We start from the raw sequence: 18965 nt of genomic DNA, 5'->3' as shown, positions 1-18965 counted from the left end.
AAACATCATGGTGGATCAATAACTTATTGTGGGAGTTGGAGGATTACCTAGGTATATCATCACACTGGTATTGGTCAGGTGGTGGGCTTGAAGGAATGGTCAGTAAATGCAATCCTTCAGCACAGAACATGTCATCTCTTCTCTATTCTGAATCCAAGAAATAATGTTTACCTAAGGTGTCAAGATATGCCCATGCAGGACAAATTTAAGCCACAGAGACCCTCCTGGCAAGTGCTGATGTTGAACACTTCGCTATGGAGGAGTGAGCGCATATTCTCCCGTTGGTCCTTTTAGCTAGGGCATAACATATTTTGATACACAAGATTGCACCAGATGGAAAGGGTCAGAAAAGCCACTAAAGTCCTCAGGACCAGGAACACAGAGAGCGTTGAAAAAGGTCTACATACAGTGCTTAACCTGTACAATAATGAGTGTTAATGCTCAGGGCACTGCTCAGAAGTTAGCAGCCCTGCAATTGAATGTCAGTGAGCCGAATACCAAGGCTGGGTAGTCGTAAATCCACCTCATGTCTCTTTACTCCACTATCAGACATTCCCTACCCCTTTATCTCACTCTTGAAGGTTCCTGTTCTCTTCCTTTTGATGGTTTTTAAATCCTTCTCTTACGGCTTCTTTCCGCTTTGTGTGTTTTTGCCTTCTCTTGCATTTGTAATTGTATGATGCAGAAAAATAAGTGGGGGTCACCAAAAATGAGTGCTGATGGCCCTCACCGGCAAGCCCCAGCTCAAATTAAGTGCAGTCTATGTACCACAAATTCCTTAGCTAGACAACAACAATGCCAACAGCCTGGGGTCTATCCTGGTATAGCTTCTTCAAGACCCAAGGAATCAAGAGTATGGGAGGAAATGTGTAATGCAATGGAAAACTCCACCTTATCCAAAACAAGCCCCCCCCCTCCCACAAGGCTCCCTGTAACAGTTACTGGAGGGCACTGAGCTGTGGGCAGCGTCCATTCATATTTCTAAGACTCACTAGTCCTAAGTTATAGACTTACAAGCCTGTATAAGGGAGGACATATTCCAAACTGCCACATGTGCTCCTTCAAGGGAGGAGGTAAAAAAGCTTCCTGAGTGTCGATGTTGATTGAGGAGGAGTAATAGGGATGCTGGGTTGGCCAGCCCTTTCCTTTACCCCTGCCTCTGTACTATCGTTGTAGTTTTTTGTTTTTTTACAGGGTTTTATATAGCACAAACTTGACCAAAGGGTATCGGATATCAGAGCGCTTTACACGAGCACCAGTTGCATTACATGAGGTCACATTCATTTTTGTTAGGCACGGGGAGACCAAGTGATTTGCCCAGAATCACAGATTGTTGTGCGACCTTGCTGAGACTCAAACCAGGCTCCCCAGATTTGAGGATGACTGTTAGGCCAGCTCCACTCCCCTGTTGAACTGACCGGAATGGCTGACGCTGGAGAAAGGAGAATCCTTTAGAAAAGCCACAGAATTTTAGGTACTGCCTGAAATTCCAGGCTCGATATTCACAACCAACAGATTAAGCTCTCGTTCTTTAAGGCCAGATAGGCCTCGTATCCAAAATGGCATTTTCAACAAACGGCATGTCCATTAGCGTTGACTGCACCTCAACAGGAAACTCTTTATCCCAGAGCTACTGATGAACCCATGGTCTTGAAGTCAGTCCATCATATCCACACCTACCTGGAGGTGACCTGACAGTCTTTTACTACCTCCACAACATGATCCTTGAGGTGCTCTGTAACATTCGGCACTAACATGGCCACCACATGTCACAAGGCTTAGGTATATCTCACAAGGGGAAACAGCCTTTACCACACATCCCTGTAATGAGACCGGAATATTAAAAAAAAAAAATGGATGTATCAATCCTAGTCTCTCATGGGACTTTGTCTGGATTCCCAACAAGGGATTGCTTAAAATCTGTGGCCAGGAGGTTTATTTTGGAAATGAGTTCAGAGGTTTCCAGCGGTTGACAAAAGGTCTCATTGGACTATTAATTCAGCGCCTTGCGATAAAGTGAAGCACAGTAGACACATATTTCTAAAAGAATACAAATACTCCGAGAGATTCAAAATATCCAGATCAGGTTTAATGAGAGCATCGCTGCAACAAATGACAAGTGCTAAAGCTCACTCTTTGTGCGCAACCTCTTTAAAAGTCTCTTTATTTCCAGGTTACATCGTAGTCCTTGTTAGGAAACCCAAGAAGCTTATTCCTGGAGTCCGTTCTTTTTACGCTCTTTTTGTATCCCAGAGATTATGCTGGTTGCAATGATTATTTATTTCAGTTGACTGTGTTCTTGTCAGACTTATAGCCACACATTGAGGAAGGCAGTGTATTTCTTAACTGAATGGGCTATGACCAGGCACAGTTGACACTTGACCTGGTGACCTTTGTAGTATCTATAAAATCAAGAATACATTTTGTTGAGATAGCACTGGGCCATTTTGTTGAGCTAGCACTGGGCAGAGGTACAGCATGTGATTTTACTCCTATGCCTTATCCAATAAGAATAGACATACTAAAGTGAAAACAGAAAATAGTAGAACATAACATATTGCCTTTGCACATGTGATCAGAGTTTGAACCGAAAATGCCATTTGGTGTCTGCCAGTAACACTGAAGTGGAGAATGTTTCAGGCTGAGAGTCCTCTCTGTATCTAGCCTCTTTGGATAATCTTTGGTCTTTGAGGCCGACCTTGACCGTTACAATGACCATGACCAGCATCAAGTCCGCGCTAATCAAGCGTGCGGCTGATAAAAAAAAAGTGTGGTATTGGCACACATTTGTCGCACAAATTCGAATTATGTTTTAGCCCAAGCACCGCATGCAGACCATGTGAGGCTTAGAATAAGGCATCAGTCCACTGCAAGAGACTAGGTTTCAATCCTAACCTTTTTTGATGAAGACATCCCTCCGCACCTCATTGAAAACTTTGAAGAAAATGTCAGAAAATGTCAAAAATCACAGAAAACAGCTTCTGATCCATATTGAAGGGCATGAGATCAAGGGAACGGATGTCAGTGCACCAGGATGGCACAAAATGGCTCCCGTGATGCCACACCAGCGCCAGGTCCAGTGCTAGGGTGCAGCTGATGTCCCCTATTGTCAAAGAAGAGCTATAAAAAGTTTCCAGACTATGGGGTCAAATAGGATGGCGGACCGCCATGCAGGCGATGGCGATCCGTCCGCCATCCGTGCCCGTCTGCAACCAATTTCCCCCCACCATATTACAATGGCGGGGGGGACCGCGGTGGACAGAAACACCAACCGCCGCTTTTCCGCCACGGTCGGCTTGCGACCGTGGCAGAAAAGCTCTAATATGGTGGCGGTGTCTATCAGACACCGCCAGCCATATTAGGATGGGCTATGGGATATGCCTTTCGGAAAGGCATAAGGTCTTTGCTTTGGGGGCCCATTGCGGGTCCCCAGGGTGAAGGGGGGTGCACATGGGGGTACCTATGGTACCCCCTTGTGTTTCCAAGTACAACATGGCAGGCACCGCGCTGTGCCGGTCATGTTGTGCTTGGAAACGCACAACATGCCTTTTTAGCATTGCGGCGGCCGGTGCTTCAAGCACGGTCAGACGCAATCTTAAAAAATGCGGGATGCACCCGCCATTGTGGCGGATGCATCCTAATTCGGGGCACAGAACCTCCGCCCTTGTGGCGGACGGTCCCTGCCCCAGACAGGATGGCGGACGGACAATGTCCGTCCGCCATCCTAATTGACCCACTAGTCTGGTGACAAGAAGTATTCAAAAAGTGAGTAATATTCATGCAGAGCTATCCATCTGAAAAAAGCAGAGGGGTTGTAGCCAGGCAAGATGGCTGGGTGGACGCAATCCACTCCAGCTCCCGAGACCCATGCCGAGTGGAACATGTAACTGAAGGAATAAAGTTCCGAAACTTACCACAATAGGTCCAAAGCAACTCAGAGAGGTGGCGGAGGGCCCGTAGGCACGAGAAATGAGGGGCAACAGTGACTTATTTGCAGTTGTTAAGAGCCCAGGCCGGAGTCCTCGCAGATCTAAAATGGCGGCGGAGGCTGTGACTGTGAGAGGGCTCCAGTGATAGTAAGCCTCAGAGCCGGAGGCGTTCCTGGGAGGAAGCGCGAGCTGGCCGCAAACACCCACCGAAGCTGCGATATGTCGCCGGCTGCGCCATGCCTGAACAGCGGCGGAGACTCTAGGTCACATAGTGAGGCTCAGTGTTTTGTTTGAGAGGGCGCCTGGTCAGCACCTGGCCACTGTGGAGGTAGGAGAGGCCCAATACACCAGTGCCGCAGAGGGCAGAGCAATACGGGAGGGCTCTCTGAGCTGCCCATATGCCACCAAAAAAAAGGCAAAAAATGTCTCCACATATTTCGCTGTGACAGACAAGAGGCAAGACCACGATGAAAGTAGAACACTTAACACAATGGCTCTCACTAAGGAAGACCTGCTGGCCTCCCTCAAGGAATTCAAGGCTGAACTATGTGCCGAAATCAAACAGGATCTGCAGGCCTCAATGGAACAGCTGAAGTCAGATCTCTCTGAACGCATGTCAACCCTTCAACAAGATATGGATGCTGTGGGGGCCCGAGTCCTTGAAACTTAAGAACACACGCAAGAACTGGATACACGCCTCAGCAGGATGCAGGACCACCAACAAGAGCTCCAGCTGCAGCTCCAGCAGACCACCCTGAAGGTGGAGGACCTAGAAAACAGGTCTCAAAGGGAAAACATTTGTCTAAGGAACCTGGAGGAGGGCGCAGAGGGACCTGACTTGGAGGCCTTTGTGGTTGAGCTCTTTGCAGAAATTGTTAGCCCGCAGCAGTTGAAGAATAAAATTGACAGAGTTCATTGCGTCGGAAATCAGCAGACAGGCAATCGTCGCCACATACGGGATGTGCTGGTCAAGTAGCATTCATTTAAAACAAAAGAAACGATTTTGCAAGCTGCGAGGAAAAAAAGGAGTCTAAATGCTTGCTCTTCCAAGACCTGGCACCCGCCACTCTGGCGCGTAGGCAACAGCAAAGACCGATCACAACATAGCTCAGAGATGACAATAAACGCTACAGATGGACATTTCCATTTGGCCTCGCCTTTGAATTCATCAACAAGCCTCAACATGTCTCTGACCTACATGAGGGTCTGCGCATCTTGGGACTCCGTATCTCTGAAGATGAAATCAGCCCAGACAGGTTAAAGGGCTCAGATTCGACGACGCAACCAAGACTGCAATGGTGTACTGTCACAAAAGGGAAACCCAACGACAAATGAGGGGCAAGAAATTACTCAACAGTTAGCTGAAACTCTGCGTCTTGTTCCAGAGGAGGGAGCTCCGAAGACAGGAGGGATGGAAACAGGTGTAATTCTGTCGACTGGTGCCTGCGCTTCCCGGCCATGACTGAATGCTCGTACTGGACCTTATCACCAAAGATTTCCGTTCTTTTGAAATGATATCATCCGGAAGGCGGGTCTCAGGGCACTGCCCATGGTTTCTGTTACCATATTATCTTTGACCAATTCTGTTCTGGCCGAGAGCCCATTGGCTGTTCAGCGGAGGGTTTATGATGGGCTTATCTTTTCTTTCTAAAGGGGGGGGAAGGGGACCTGGTGGTGGGATCGGAAGGAGGTTGGTAGGTCGCTGAATGTGGGGATTGCTGGGGTACTTTTCACTGTTAGAACAGGTGAATGTACACAATTATAAGTGATGGTCAGTGGAGGCACAGTGGTTTGCATGGGAGTGCGGGGCGGATGGGGTATGGAGACTGGTAAAATGGTCTCAATAGCCTCCTGGAATATAAAAGGCATGAATTCGCCCCTTAAAAGGCAAAAACTTCGGAAATACCTTTTAGATCACCAGTTCGAAGTGGTCGCGCTGCAGGAAACTCACGTTAAGAAAACACAGAAGAGATGCGTCTCCGCCACAAAAGCTATCCACTAGTATATAGATCATCTGCTAATTCTGAACAAAAAAGTGTTGCCTTTTTGTTTCACAGCGTGACGAAGTTTCAAACTGAGGTTAGGAAATCCAATTGGGAGGGCAGACTGATCATGGTAAAGGGGAAACAGAGACAGACTATGTATGTTCAGATCCGTATATGTCCCCAATACAGGTCAAAATGTATTGTTTACCTCACTCCTCGATCGAATAGGCAGGTTTGCGGAGGATCCAACGATACTCATGAGCGACTTTAACTTGACTGGCAAGCTGACATGGATAGTACACACCCTCAGAGGGCAACTGCAAGCCTCTTTTCTGAAGGGAACAAGCAGAAAATGCAAGCACTGGGCCTACGGGATGCATGGCAAGCACTCTCTCCCACTACCAAAGTTTATACCTTCTTCTGAAATGTACATGCGACTTACTCTAGGCTGGATCATATTTTTAAAAGCCAATCCCTTAAAGGCTCTTTAGAAGCTGCGAAGATACTCCCCATCATGATTTCAGACAACAGTTTGGTAACTATCAGTCTGTCATGGGGATATGGCAAGGCGCCCTCTCGTAGATGGCACTTCCCATATCCAGTGAAAAGGGACAGGCTCATAAGAGACTAGCTGCGAAACTTCATCTCGGAATTCTTTGAGCTCAATCTTCCTCAGCCTACTTCAGCTCAGAATAATTTGAATGCATTCAAAGCAGTCCTCAGGGGTAAATGTATAGAACTAAACTCCACCATTAACAAGCGGAGGGCTGCGGAAAGACTAGCATTGGAGGAGGAACTGGAGAAAGTGGAAAGGGACCATAAGAAAACAGCTCCACAAATCCTGAAGTGGCAACTCACAGCATTGAAGGGGAAATTTAAAGCTATTTACACAAACAGGGCAGAATACACACTGCTAAAGTTCCAGTAAGCATCCTATTCTCAGGGAGGTAAAGTAGGAACTCAGCTAGCAAGGCAACTGCACGAGAAAATGGAACACGAGTACATAGGATGTATACAGGATAGGGACGGCACTGTAACCCATGAAGATGACATCAAAGCGCACATTTCGAGGGGTTTTATAGGGACTTATACACAGGCACTCAACCGGATATTATTCAACAACAACAACAATACTTATAGGCTAAATGAACTTATCACTGAGGAGGAAGTGAGGACAGCAATTTCTAAACTCAAGCTAATCAAATCACCAGGGTCTGACGGGCTTATGGCTCAATTTTATAAAATATTTGCAGCAGAAATTACACCACACCTCACCAGACTATTCAATGAAATAGTGGAAGAAGTAACAGTCTCAAACTCCATGGCTGAGGCTGATCTTGTTGATTACCAAATCAGGGAAGGATCCACATAACTATGCGTCTTACTGTCCTACTGCATTATTAAACCTTGATGCTAAACTCTACTCTGCCATACTAGCTGCGAGACTAGACACATTAATGCCCTTACTAATCCACCCTGATTAATCTGGCTTCATAAAGGGTAAGCAAATGCACAATAACATCCGTAGGACCATTCATTTGATCGAAAAAACTACCAAATTAAAAATCCCGGTGCTATTGGTGGGCCTCGACACAGAGAAGGCCTTTGACAGGGTGGATTGGTCTTTCCTATTTCTAACCATGCAGAGAGTTGGATTTGGGGAAAAGCTTCATTAACATGGTTCGGCCGAACTAAAGGCATCCACAATCGAGAGTACAGGTCAATGGGTCGCAGTCGCCCCAATTCCCTTTGAGCAGGGGTATGCGGCAGGGGTGTCCACTGTTCTCTTTATTGTTAGCTTTGAGCATTGAGCCTCTGGCAGTGCAGTCTAGGGCAAACCCTGACATTAGAGGAATACAATTTGGGGGCATAGAACATAAAGCCTCGCTCTTTGCTGATGATATTTTAATGACGCTTACTGACCCATGCCCAATATTACAGGCTCTACGGACAGAATAAGATACATTTAAAGAAGTGGTGGGCTTTAAGGTAAACACATCCAAATCTTTCATATTGAATCTTACGGTTCCAGACGGGGGAAGTCTGGCAACTTCAGGGTCAGTCCGCCTTTCAATGGGCCAAATGCTCTATCCAGTATCTAGGGATTCCCCTTACCCCGAGGGTGGAGGACCTCTACAAGGCCAACTATCCCTCGATGCTGACCCAACTACAACAAGACCTCAAATGCTGGAAGCCACTATTCATCTCTTGGTTAGGACATATAAACACTGTTAAAATGAAGCTGCTCCCAAAATTACTCTACTTGTTCCAGGAACTCCTATAGACCTAGACAGAGAGCTACTCCCTAAGCTGCGGTCCCTAATCACCAAATTCATATGGCATGGGGAGAGAGCACGCTTGGCGTTCCACGTTTTAAGATGCCCAAAAAAGGAGGGAGGAGTGGCATTGCCAGATTTCTCTCTGTTTCTCAAGGCGGCCCGACTGCGGGTGTTCGTGGAGTGGTCCATGAGAGAATCTGACATGCCTCGAACACATTGGTTACACATGGACAGGGCGATAATGGGCAGGACGATTTGGGATATTCTCTGGAGATCAAAAAAAGACAGACCGCCAATACATTAGCGCGCACAACGCTTAGGGTTTGGGACAACATCATGAGGAAGGGAAAGTTGGCATCCTTTCCTTCACCATATACCCTTATCCACTTCAACCCCGACTTTCCACCAGCTTTGCAAGATGGTCCATTTGACACCTGGCGTGAGGGAGGATGTTTGATGGTGTCAGACCTGTTCCGCAACTTCAATGTATTCACGTTCGAAAGTTGCCAAAGAGACTTCCAGGTCCCAAGCAGCAAGCACTTTCATTATCTCTAACTCAAAGATTGATTGGGTCTCCCAGCCCCGGATACGGGAGGCTGCTACTAGAGAGCACACCCTGATAGAGCGTTGGGTCCAGAAGGCGAGCTCCATGAAGGGAGCGATCTCTTTTCTGTATGGCCTACTCTTGTCGGCACCACAAGCCCACTACATGTCCTTCTGGGAACAAATAATTAGAGGTCTCAGAAGAGGAGTGGAGGCATTTTTTGGTCGGATATAACCAAAGGCAATCATTCAGTGAGTCTCAGAGAGGTCCATTACAAGACCCTATTCGATTGGTACCTTTACCCCACTAAACTTAAAAAGATATTCCCAAACTCTTCTGCTCCCTGTTGGCACAGTTGCGGTCTTCTTGGAGATTTTCCCCACATATGATGGGCCTGTCTGACTATCCGCCCTTTCTGGGAGGTGATCCTCTCTCACATCAAGACGATCCTCATTTACCCCATACCGACTTCCATTAAGGAAGCCCTTCTAGGCATCAGAGATCCGGGATTAGAGCATCAGTCACGAGCGGATAAGGCAATCCCATGGGCTTGCATAGGGGCGGCCAAAACAACGATAGCGGGAGCCTGGGAAAAAAAGGGAAACTCCAGCAGTGTCACTATGGCACTCTCAGCTTTGGAGAATCATCACAATGGAAAGATTAGCCGACATTTTTAGGGATGATTATAAAAACTTTGAGTATCGATGGAGGCCGCTGGTTTCCTTCCTCTCGAGTGGTCTTCTATCAGCGGTCTGCCCACCTTCCATAAGAGCACCACATATTTTCCAGCCCTGAGTGGAGATCTCTCCCTGGGTCAACCACTCCCATATATAAAATTAGACCTGATGGCCCGGCAAGTCCAACAGGGGGCAAGGCCCTTTGCTATACTGCAAGACCCACTACCCAAAGACTTTTAGAGAGACGTCCCACCACCAGGAGAGGGTACGGTGATGGGGAAGTGTTGGACGATGGCCGTTACTTGCTTCATGCTCTCATTACTCTTTACAATGCTAAGTTCAAGTCATGCTAAATAAAGTTTTGAAAAGAAAAAGGCAAAATAGACAAACAGATGTATACACAACACACACAGCACACACAATGGGAGAAGACACTGTCAGGATGAGGTGGTATGACGGGACAGAGGAAAAGTTAAATTGTAAAAGAATCCTGCACATTACATTATTCAACGAAAGCACAACTATCAGAAGTCCACTATAAGTCAGATGTGAAGTAATGCATGCTACCTGTAGGACTCTGCTCATCCACTGGAAGCTGTCCTCCTCCGAGGCATCGGGCCGTTGCTCTGCCACCAGCACAATCCTCTCATCATGTAGCACAGACACAGAAAATACAGCTATTCTGCAACAAAAATAGAAGATGTTAGAAAATAATCTAAAGATAGTCTTTTTCCCTAATGTATCTAAATGAAGTGACACTATATCAATGTATTGTAGTCTGCTTGAAAGTATTTTTTCACAGCAGAAATTAGAAGCAGACCTTGCATGAATTCATTTTAATAGAGTCAACATGAAAGGCAAAAAATCCTGTCAGATTCCATGGTCACCACAGTAGCAACTCTCATTTCCACCACTTTTCTATGCCCCAGGAGCAACCGTTTGGCGAGTCAGTTTGCTTTTAGTCATCAAAATGTTTTCAGTGAACAGGAGAGTTGTTAGATATGAGCCTTTTTAACTCCATGGCTGCTAAGGGTTTTCCCCCCCGGTGCTGGGATCCCACATTTACCATTGTTCATGACGAGCTCAGCTCGTCATGAGTGTATGGAGGTGTACATCATGACGACCTGAGCTCGTCATGAGCGTCCAAGGAGTTAATTTGTCCTTTTGTTTTCTTGCAGTTCACTGCGAGGTTCTTTCTTTCTTTGCACCTTCACTTTTAGCGAGTGCATCTTAGCATGCGGTCTCATCAGTGAGGCACCTGCAAAGTGTTAATGTAATATCTGGTAATCTGAGAAGTCCTAGCTCGAGAAAGAGTCCATGACTAAGCAGACAGTGGTACAAAGCAACAACCCACTATGTGCGAAAGCACTCACATGCATGCAATCTCTATGCACAAATAACAATCTTCTAAAAGAAGGAAACACACACACACTCATTGGGCAACAGACAACCAACACGTACACTATTTATTAATGTATATGATTAGTTCATTTGAATTTCTTATAGCAAAGTTCAGAGGACAAGGTAACAGAGTGTATAAGGGAGACTGGTGATTCAGGAAATAAAGTAGAATTAAAAACAATTCTTAACTTTTTGGTGGTGAGAAACTGCACCAAGAAAGGGCAGAGTATACATGGTAGTTCCGGCTTCAGGGGTCCAACACTATGCTGGTCAACCCCTTTCCAACTGACCAAAATAAAAGGCTCTTTTATACCAGTTCATCATAAAACAGAACTCTGAGAACGTGGGACACAGTTTTCGTATTCCTTTCAGTGCTAAAGATCTCTCATGCAAATGTCATATGTGAGGCACTCAATGCCAAAGTGATTTCACAGGAAGTAACCCAAAGCAGGAGTTGACCACATTTTAAGGCACTGTGGAAGGTTTGATTAATATGCACTTAAAAAAGGTAAAAACAATAAATCTGCAAATAGCTCACCTTCCCCGGTAGACAAACTTCATAGGTTCCACCGCGAGTGCAGTGGCCACCACATCGTCAGCATTGTGTTTGCGCCCATTTACTAGCATCAGACCATCAATCTTCCCCACGACGAATACCAAATGGTCCTGAACACAAAGACTAAGAATGTTAGAACAATATCATCCAATATGGAACCCTTAATACATAAGAGAACAGTGACACCTGATAGCATAAAAAATGTTCCAAGTAACAAAAACCCTGAACACCGACACCACCATCAGTCCAGAGAGAAACTCTTCGTGTAACACAAAAGTAAAGGAAACAATATTCAAGGAATAAAGCAAAAGTAAATGATAGCAACATAGGTTCTTGAAACCCAATGATTTTCAAGAGAGATCATCAAAAACAATGTTGACCAAAAAACAACATGTTCATCCGATGAAGCACCTCAACGCACCACAGAAGGTCAATATGTTGCACACCAACAACATTCAACAAAGAACCTTTTCAACAAACACCATCAAAACAGAAATTTGAAAGACACATTTCAACAAAGAATCTTGATATACAAGAGGTCATTCTGACATCAAACAGCATCCAACACATAATCTAAACATGTGTCACAGAATTGATACATTTCTATAGTATTCAACATAGAACCAGTCCAACAATACCTAACAAAACCTACGAACACTCTCAAAAATGATGTACCATGTAAATGGCATGCCACCAATAATATTCTATAGAGAACCTGGACACTAAAAAGTAGACTTACATACACAATGACAAAGCAAAAGAGACTGACTCTCACTAGAATGAAACTTTTGGTGCCCAGCTGTATCCAACACAGAACGTGAATACTTAACATACTGATGCCAAGAAACACCAACAACATTTACAGGATGCACACAACTTCAATAATTAATGACTTGTCACAGGGATGCTTGAGTGCAAATAGCCTGGGGAAAAGGAGGTGTGGCTTTCACTACTCTGTCCTTGGCAGAGTTCCTGTACATCACCATCCTTTCTCACAAAGGAGGCTTGGGTCTCAAAGATGCACATTGTGAGAAAGCCCATGATTTAGAGCAGAGCATAATTTCTAGCACATGTTTAAAAGAAAATTCACAAAACTCCAAATGGCCAAAGCTGAATAAGCTACAGAGAGTGCTTGACATGAAAACACACTCAAGAATGGGCAGCACAACAACTGTGCGTTGAAGATCTGGCACAGTAGCTAAAACCCGATGGCATAATGTACAGAACATGACAAAGTGCAGCTTAAAGACTCAATACGTTATTTTACTTTGTTTAACACCCCATGCAGTTGAATAACTGCTTAATGGATAGAAGAACAACAAAGCAATGTTCGAGAGAGTTTTGTTGGATGCACCCAATACAATGCAAGGTAGAAGATCAACACCCAGTGACATAGCACACACAACTTGGACAGTCATGATTCTGAAAGCAAAACCATGTGACGCACAGCAGAGCTCAGACAAAATGCAAAAACCTTCAGAATCTAAATTGTAAGTAACATTCATGAGCAGTCCTTCACACTCAACGACAAAGAACACAGAAAACAACTCCCAGCAGAGTTCACTTAAAAAAGTTAACACCGCCAACAAGGAGCACAGAACATCAGCATATAAATATTCACCTTTGAACATGGCACCCAATTACAAAAAGAACAAAATCCAGACACCCTAAATGCACTGTTGGATCCCAACAACCAATGGTTGCTCCAGTTGACAGAACTTATTGGGTGAACAAACACTGTGAAAATTAGTTCAAACAGGGTAGAAGATTATTTTAGAAGATATCTACAAAGCAGTGAGTGTCTAACTCTAAGGATCACATGTTTTCAGGACACAGGTTTAAGTTACAACAAACAGAGACTGCCCTGGGAGCTGTACACTTGCTGTCAACAATGGAAAAACAATATTTGCTTACTGGTCCGATGAAGCCTAACAATCCTGTTCTTGTAAACGGGAAGTCTGACACAGGGAGTCCTTCAGCAGTTACTGGAATGGTCTACAAAAAAAATAAAATCACAAGATTAAGAAATTAATCCTTCCCACACACAGTGATCAGGCCCAAGCCTAGAGCATTCACACAGGATACTACCCCATAATCACTGACTACACCCAAGCTCAAAGAAATGTTATCACACAGAGTAAGCAATATTACTATGTTATTGTTGCTCAGGGAGGGTCTGGCGAGGGTCAGGTCCTGGTAGTGCGACTACTTGGATCGGTGGAGTGTATGAAAATTTGTCAGTTTTGTGGGAATGAACGCTAAAGTGAAATAGGGCCATGTTGTTATGAGCCTGGTTGAGGGAAGCAGGAGTGGAGTTGACTGTACACTTTCTTTTTGAAGGGACAGGGGAATCCTTGTCTGGTGCAGATGATGTAGGAATGTTTACTAACACGTATGAGCACATGTTGAGCAGGCAGAAAAAAGACAGTGAGAGGGGTTGTGAAATATGGTATTAAATATGGAAATTATGTCAAAAGGATTTTAGTGTCTAAGAGCCGAGAAGGAGGGAGTATTGTTAAGTGAATGATATGAGACTAGTTGGAAACGGAGCACATGCCAATTATTTTTAGGTTTAATGTAAAATCTTAAAGCATTTTGAAGTGAGTCTGTTAAGTAGCAGGTGAGCAAAGGCCAGGATGAAGCTACAGTCTTTTGCTTGGGAAGAACCCAAACTTACCCGTCAAATGAGGTACAAGGTTTAAGGACATTGTATACTGTTGTAGTTTGGGGTTGAAGATTTTGGTTCTAGTACTATCTCTCCCTCAATACTATTGTTCCATATCTATTAGGTCGTGGCTGCCGTCTCCACAAAGTAGCATTCATCTGCTGCAATCTAACCCTTGTGACAGAAAGGGCTGCTTCTGAAGGATGTCCGTTTTGTTGGATGACCTTTGAGTACTGATCAGGAAGTTCTCACCATGGGACTTTATGAATCTGTTACAAAATATCCTTAAGAGCATAATTCTACTTTTTATCAAAAAAGGTTTCACTACCAATGGAAGACTGTGCCAAATCTACCACAGCAGTGGGCATGTAATGCAGAAAGAAATTCAGAAACCCTCATATGGAAAGGCCCCTTGAGTTCTGTTCACATGGCCAGCTGCCTAACAGTTGTTTTTGGCATGTCAAATCCTGTTTATTAATAGTGATGTTTACAATGGTCCGCTCTACCAGCAAGAATACATTTCCCCTTTTCTTGTTACCTCAGATTCATCCCAATGACTGCTATCATGTTTTACCAACATCACTGTAGAGTGGTCAGTCTTCATGTTGTAAACTGCAGTGGAACTACCTATTCTAGCTAGGGTATCTCAATTATTCTCTATCCTTTTCACAGGCGATCCGTGGTAGGTCCAAAGTGAAAAAGCTTCCTTCCAGCCATAATGACAATATCAGAACCTGTCTGTGTGTGCCATCTTCTTATGTAGAAGGACTCCTATGGGTCCAGATGATATTTGTCTCTACCAGATGATTAACTGGTGGTTTAACTAGACAAACAGCACAATGTATTGCAAAGAGTCTGTTTCTTAACCACTGACAAGATGAGATGATAAATCGGGTGAGCCAAAGTACTAATGGGAAAGGCTTTGTAGCCATCCTCCTCTTCCCATGTAATAGGAAACCTGTTACATTATAGATATGCAGGTGACCCTGTGATTTCCTTTTTCAGCAATAGCACCTATGTGATACAGTGGGTCCCAAATGTTAGATTCCGATTTGTTTTCAAGAGAGATGGAACCCTTGGTATAAAAAATGAACATCTGGCCGCCTAGGCTTCTTCTCTGGATATTTATATCAGTAAAGTTATAGTGAAGTATACCATTTCTGGACCAATTGTGGCTTTAGTAAAAAGTTCACTGGACTCTAGATCAGATCCTACAGAACTAAAATCAGAAATAATGAAAAAAAAACTTAATTATTCAGAGAACTCAGGAAACATCTGTCTAGATCTATACTCTTGTTTCCTTTAAAATCACAAAAAGGCTGTGGCTAGACACCTACACATTTTATGGGGGGTCAGAGGACTCTGCCAGCCTTCAGAAAATTGAGATTCACCCAGGAATGACCACAGAGCTTGTTATTACCTCTCTGCTGGACGAACTTAGGATTCTGATTGATGCTGGTTCGTATCAGACCCTGATATTGTTAGATCTTTCACATCTAAAAAGGCTGGCAGATAAGAATATAGGAGGAAACAGTTAAGTGGGTATCCCTATTTCTTGAAAACAGGTAGCCAACAGTGCAACTGCATAGCTTTGATTCCACATTCAGGTTAGTAATATGTAGAGTGACTCGGGCTTTGTTCTCTCTCCACTGCTGTTTAACACTTAAAGGATACCTGTGGCTGATCTTCTATAGGGAAATGTATTTTCCTTCTCCATGTACAAAGATGACACGGACACTGTTGGACATCAAAGGGAGGGACGGTTTCCTTGAAAACATTTCTTGTGTGAACTGCTTGAATTTCAACCAGAACAAAACAGATTTTTTTTTACCCATATAGCTTCAATAGCATATGTCAGGAGTGGACTACCTTGCTATGTGGGAGCATGGCCAGTTAAAGTAGATCGAAATGTCTGTGTTTTATTTGACACAAAACTGACATTAGCTTATCAGTTCTGTGTCTAAAAATTATTTCTATTTATTGGAGAGCCACTCACAGAATTAACTTCCTTCCAGGAGCTTTCCACACAAAATCATAGCAATGAGTGCTCTAATTTAGTCCCAGATTGCTGTCTGTAACTCAGTATATCCTGGTCTACCTACTCACAGTTAGGCAGAGGATTTGATTTAAAACTGTATGTTTGCTCCACTGGAGATACTTCATGACTCTCCCTACTTTTTCCTCAGATTGATTTTGGCATTATGTTCCACTGAGATCACTGCCCTTCTCCGTAAGCAATCTTCTTGTGACTCCTAATTTAAAATATGCCAAATGAAGTAAAGCAGCTAATGTGGGGTTTCGGCTGTAAAGGGTTGTAACTCTCTGTCCCTGCAACTCCGACATATTACTAATCATCCAACTTCAAGAGATGCACTAAAACCTGGCTTTCTGACATGATTATTTAAAAACTTTCTTTCACTATTATTTGGGCCTCAGTCTGGTTCAATGTTCTATAACATCAATTTGCATGTTCAGCAATGTGCATATCTGCTCTTTACAATTGCACTTAAAATCTGCAATCTACTGATTGGTTCAGGCTTCAAATTACGTTCAATACCTGCATTCTCGTCATGACTTCACAATGGCGCTACCATGCTTGGCTTTTTGGAACCAGTGACTGACTGTAAATATCAATCATTCAAATAACTTTATTCTGAATCTTTTTGTCAATCCATAAAAGTACATAAATTAAGAGGAAAAAAAAGACAAAACATCATATAATAAAAACATGATACCATACATTACAGTTTTAAAATACATTCAATATGTTGTTAAAACTCAATTAGTAAAAACATCCTACTTTTCTCAGAATTAAAATTATCACCCTAGAGCAGAGGTCTTCAAACTTTTTGATGCTGAGACCCCCCTGTCAGAAGGTTTTAAGCGTAAGTACCCCACCTGACAAAAATTTCTAGAACTTGGTCCTACTCAGCATTGCCAACTATCCAGCGGTGGCCGGCTCAGGTTAGCGCTTCCTGCACAAAAACAATCCTGAGAGGGGGTTTCCTCTTTCCATCTGTGCAGCACACATGGAAAGAGAAAAAAACCAGAAGAAATGAAAACATTTCTCCTCATTACACCTGCTGTGGGGAGGCATAAGATTTCGGCGCTGCCCCAGGTTCACATGGTTTTCAAATCTGGTGCAGCGTCAAAATCCATGGGTGTGACGTGGGAACACCCAGGCAATGCCTATGGAATGCCAACTAGACATAGAGTAAGGCAATGCGGCAACTTGTGCTGCTTTGTCTTACTCCATATCTATGAGGCCATGCAAAGCCGCACAGGGTGAATTTGCCTCGCCTCATAGATAGGATTGAGACGCTTGTGAACGTCGAAGCTTCAACCAATGTTACGCTTTGGCGGCGCAAGCCTCTCATAAATCAGCCCCAAAATACTATGTTTGTTTTTAGGTCTTTCATTATCAGGCAGCTACATAATGGGTAGCTTAAATGAAAAATACATTTAAAAAGTTGTTCAATTAATCAATCAGGGGTTTATAAAGCACACTGCTCACCCGTGAGGTCTCAAGGAGCGGGGAGGGGGATATTGGGTCGGGGCAGCTCCGGATCAATTGAAAAGCCATTTCTTGAGGCTCCTCCTGAAGGTGTGCAGAGTGGGGGAGCGTCGGAGGTTGACTGGGAGCTCATTCCAGGTCTTTGCTGCGACGTAGGAGAAGGCTTTTCCGCCTGCACTAGTTCTGTAGATGCATGGGGTCTCTGCCAGGGCGAGGTCGGCGGAGCGGAGGTTCCTTTGGGTACGTGGAAGGAGATTCTTTCGTTGAGGTATTTGGGTCCGATGTTGTGCAGGGCTTTGTAGGCGTGGGTGAGTAGCTTGAAGGTTATCCTCTCGATGGGGAGCCAGTGGAGGTCTCGTAGGTGCGGGGTCGTGTGTTCGTGTCATGGGGTTCCGAGGACGTGTCTGGCTGCGGTGTTCTGGATGGTTTGGAGCTTGTATAGCAGGGTTTTGTTGATTCTGGCCTAGAAGGCATTGCTGTAGTCCAGTCTGCTAGTTACGAGTGAGTGGGTGACGGTCTTCCTGCATTCGTGGGGGGTCCACTTGAAGGTCTTGCGGAGGGAGGTGAAGCAGGTTGAGGCGACGGCGTTGATCTGGGGGGTCATGGTGAGGGAGGAGTCTTGAATGATGCAGAGGTTTCGTGCATGGTCCGTCGGGATGGGGGGAGGGGGGTTTCAGAGCGCAGGGGGCCACCAGGAACTGTCCCATGCCATTGGGGAGGGTTCAAGGACGAGGACCTCGGTTTTCTCAGAGTTCATTTTTAGGCAGCTGTCGCTCATCCAGGCTGCAACTTCTTTCATTCCTTCTTGGAAGCGGAGTCTGGTGTCTTCAGGGTTCTTAGTGAGTGAGAGAGAGGAGGAGCTGGGTGTCGTTGGCGTAGGATACCGGTCCGTCGGGTCGGCCGAGGGTTTCTTGAAGAGGGGCTTGACTTCTGCCTGCTTCCAGTAGTCAGGGAAGATGCCGGATTCGAGGGAGCAATTGATGGACCGGCTAAGTTTGGGAGCAATGGTGGCAGCGGCTCTGTGGTAGAAGTGCGGTGGGCAGGGGTCCAAGGGGGCTCCTGAGTGGGTGTTCTTCATGGTCTTGGTGGGGTCTTCAGTGGTGGCAGGTTTCCAGGTGGTGATGATCGACCGGTTGTTGGTGGTGGAGATGGGGGTTGTGTCCAGAGTCTGTTCGCTGAAGATGTCATAGAGGGGGCCTAGATCTTCAGGTGGAAATAGGAGCTGAGCTTGTTGCATAGGTCCTGGGATGGAGTGACGTCTGTGGCTTCACTGGCGGGTTTGGTGAATTGCTGTATGACGACGAGTTCTTTTGCATTACTTGCGTTGGAGGTGATTTTGTTCTTGACTAAGGTCCTCATGGTGGCTCTTATGTGCTGGTGGTATTCATTCATGGCGTTCCTGTAGTTGTTCAGGT

The 18965-nt window shown here is 44.9% G+C and overlaps 1 protein-coding gene across 4 annotated transcripts in view; it reads right to left on the bottom strand.

Annotated features, from left to right (window-relative positions):
* Window positions 1-18965, bottom strand: part of DIP2A (DIP2 acetate--CoA ligase A) — a 964533-nt gene that overhangs the window by 290524 nt on the left and 655044 nt on the right. For all 4 annotated transcript variants that reach the window (XM_086956246.1, XM_086956248.1, XM_086956245.1 and 1 more), the window contains 3 exons: window positions 13286-13366; window positions 11354-11481; window positions 9982-10096 (listed from right to left, as the gene is read on the bottom strand). In XM_086956246.1, the coding sequence (XP_086812372.1) occupies window positions 9982-10096; window positions 11354-11481; window positions 13286-13366 (324 nt within the window). The remainder of the gene's footprint in view (window positions 1-9981; window positions 10097-11353; window positions 11482-13285; window positions 13367-18965) is intronic.

This window comes from Lissotriton vulgaris, chromosome 2_1 (assembly GCF_964263255.1).
Source record: "Lissotriton vulgaris chromosome 2_1, aLisVul1.2, whole genome shotgun sequence".
Classification (NCBI taxonomy): Eukaryota; Metazoa; Chordata; class Amphibia; order Caudata; family Salamandridae; genus Lissotriton; species Lissotriton vulgaris.
Note: the sequence above shows the minus strand (reverse complement) of the source record. Positions and strands in the feature narration are given on the sequence as shown.